Source organism: Alligator sinensis, unplaced genomic scaffold (genome assembly GCF_000455745.1).
Source record: "Alligator sinensis unplaced genomic scaffold, ASM45574v1 scaffold428_1, whole genome shotgun sequence".
Lineage (NCBI taxonomy): Eukaryota > Metazoa > Chordata > Crocodylia > Alligatoridae > Alligator > Alligator sinensis.
The window spans coordinates 1,044,745-1,046,156 of record NW_005841919.1 but is presented as its reverse complement, the minus strand read 5'-3'; the positions used below and the strand labels follow the sequence as shown (position 1 = coordinate 1,046,156).

The 1,412-nt window shown below is 48.1% G+C and overlaps 1 protein-coding gene across 1 annotated transcript; it reads left to right on the top strand.

Moving 5' to 3' along the window:
• Nucleotides 1-301: 301 nt before the first annotated feature.
• On the top strand, nt 302-1,152 carry LOC112549493. The gene is made up of 2 exons (XM_025198281.1): nt 302-781; nt 958-1,152. Exons 1-2 carry the CDS (start codon nt 302-304, stop codon nt 1,150-1,152), a joined length of 675 nt encoding a protein of 224 aa, XP_025054066.1.
• The last annotated feature ends 260 nt before the right edge of the window (nt 1,153-1,412 follow it).

Here is a 1,412-nt window from a genome sequence, read left to right as displayed (position 1 = left end):
AACACATGTCTATATAACAGCCCCCAAAGTTTGCCAGAAACCATTTTGTGACTTGTCAAGGTACCTCAGTCTTGACTACTTTTTGAGCACAAAAAGCTCCTTGATGTCTCTGAAGAACAAGTCCAATATGCAGGCAATGGAGCAGGTGATGGAGCAGGAGCCTAATACATCTATAAAATGTGGCCCCAACTGGACCCAGGAAAAACTTAAGGACTGGATCAATATTTGGTTGGAGGAAAAGATCATTGAGCAGCTGGAAAGTAGAAGGAATAAGCTAGTATATATCACAATTGCCAAGGAAATGAAGGCACGCAGGCGCACCCGGGACTGGACACAGTGCCAGAGCAAGATCAAGGCCCTGAAATGTGTCAAGGATGAGAACTCTCATTCTGGGGCAGTACACACAATTGGTCCATTCTACGACCAGCTGTCCATCATTCTCTCTAAGGATATGGACAAGGCTTCTTGTCTCCAGGTATTTGGGAGTGGTGTTGTCCTGGACAGCACACCTAATGAAGGAACCACAGAGTGTCCTGAGACTGAAACAGTAAGCATGTTGGAGCCATGCTGCTCGCTGATGCTGGATGACAGGGATGGCCAAGAAGAAGTGACCTTGATCCTGAACCCAGTCTCCCTGACACCTTCACCGATTAATGCATCAGACCACCTTCTTGGTGCATCAGACCATCAGTTAACGCACTGGTTAATGCATCAGAAGTTCCTGAGACCCAAAGATTGGTTTTGGTTTTTGAGACGCAAGAAGATGCACAGCCAGGGACTTGTAAGTATCAGGGAATGGGAATTTGTGCCACTATGCCAGGCACTGTTTTGGTGTCATTGGGTTGGATGTGCTGGGGCATTTCTGCATGTAGCATTGGAGATGGTTAACATTCCTTTTAACATTTGGGGAAGAGATATTTGACCATGAACACTTTGTTTTCCTATCCCTGTTACCAGCTACCACACCCGATGGAAGCCAGGGATGTGCGTCCAAACCTAGGACTCCAGCTTGGGAACAGAGAAAATGCAGGAATACCGCCACAGGCGGTGACACTCCAGAGAGAGCATGACTTTGGTGGAGGCCACACAATCCTGAGTGACTGCCATTCTGATCGGTGGGATGAAGTCTGGGAGGGTGCTCAGGGAAGATGATGACTGGGAGATGCAAAGCAGGGCCAACACTATTGAATTCAGGATGCAGCTCCTAGGCTGCATAAGCCAGTTGCTTGAGCTGGCCACGCAGTGCCATGTGGATGTCCAGGAGACATGTGCATTGATTAAGGATAATGTCCTTAAGCAAATGAACAAGCAGGTCCCCTCCCAACCCTTGAAAATACAAATGAGCTCCACTTGGCTTGCCTCTGTCCAGGAGGTAGCCAGAAGTATTACTGCTAAGCCTATTCCCCCACCTG

What these genes read in the sequence shown, in the direction of transcription:
- LOC112549493 (XM_025198281.1), top strand. Translation starts at nt 302, where the DNA reads ATGAAGGCACGCAGGCGCACCCGGGACTGGACACAGTGCCAGAGCAAG. An exon ending in AGATGCACAGCCAGGGACTT is followed by an intron (nt 782 to 957) that starts GTAAGTATCAGG and finishes CCCTGTTACCAG; the next exon opens with CTACCACACCCGATGGAAGC.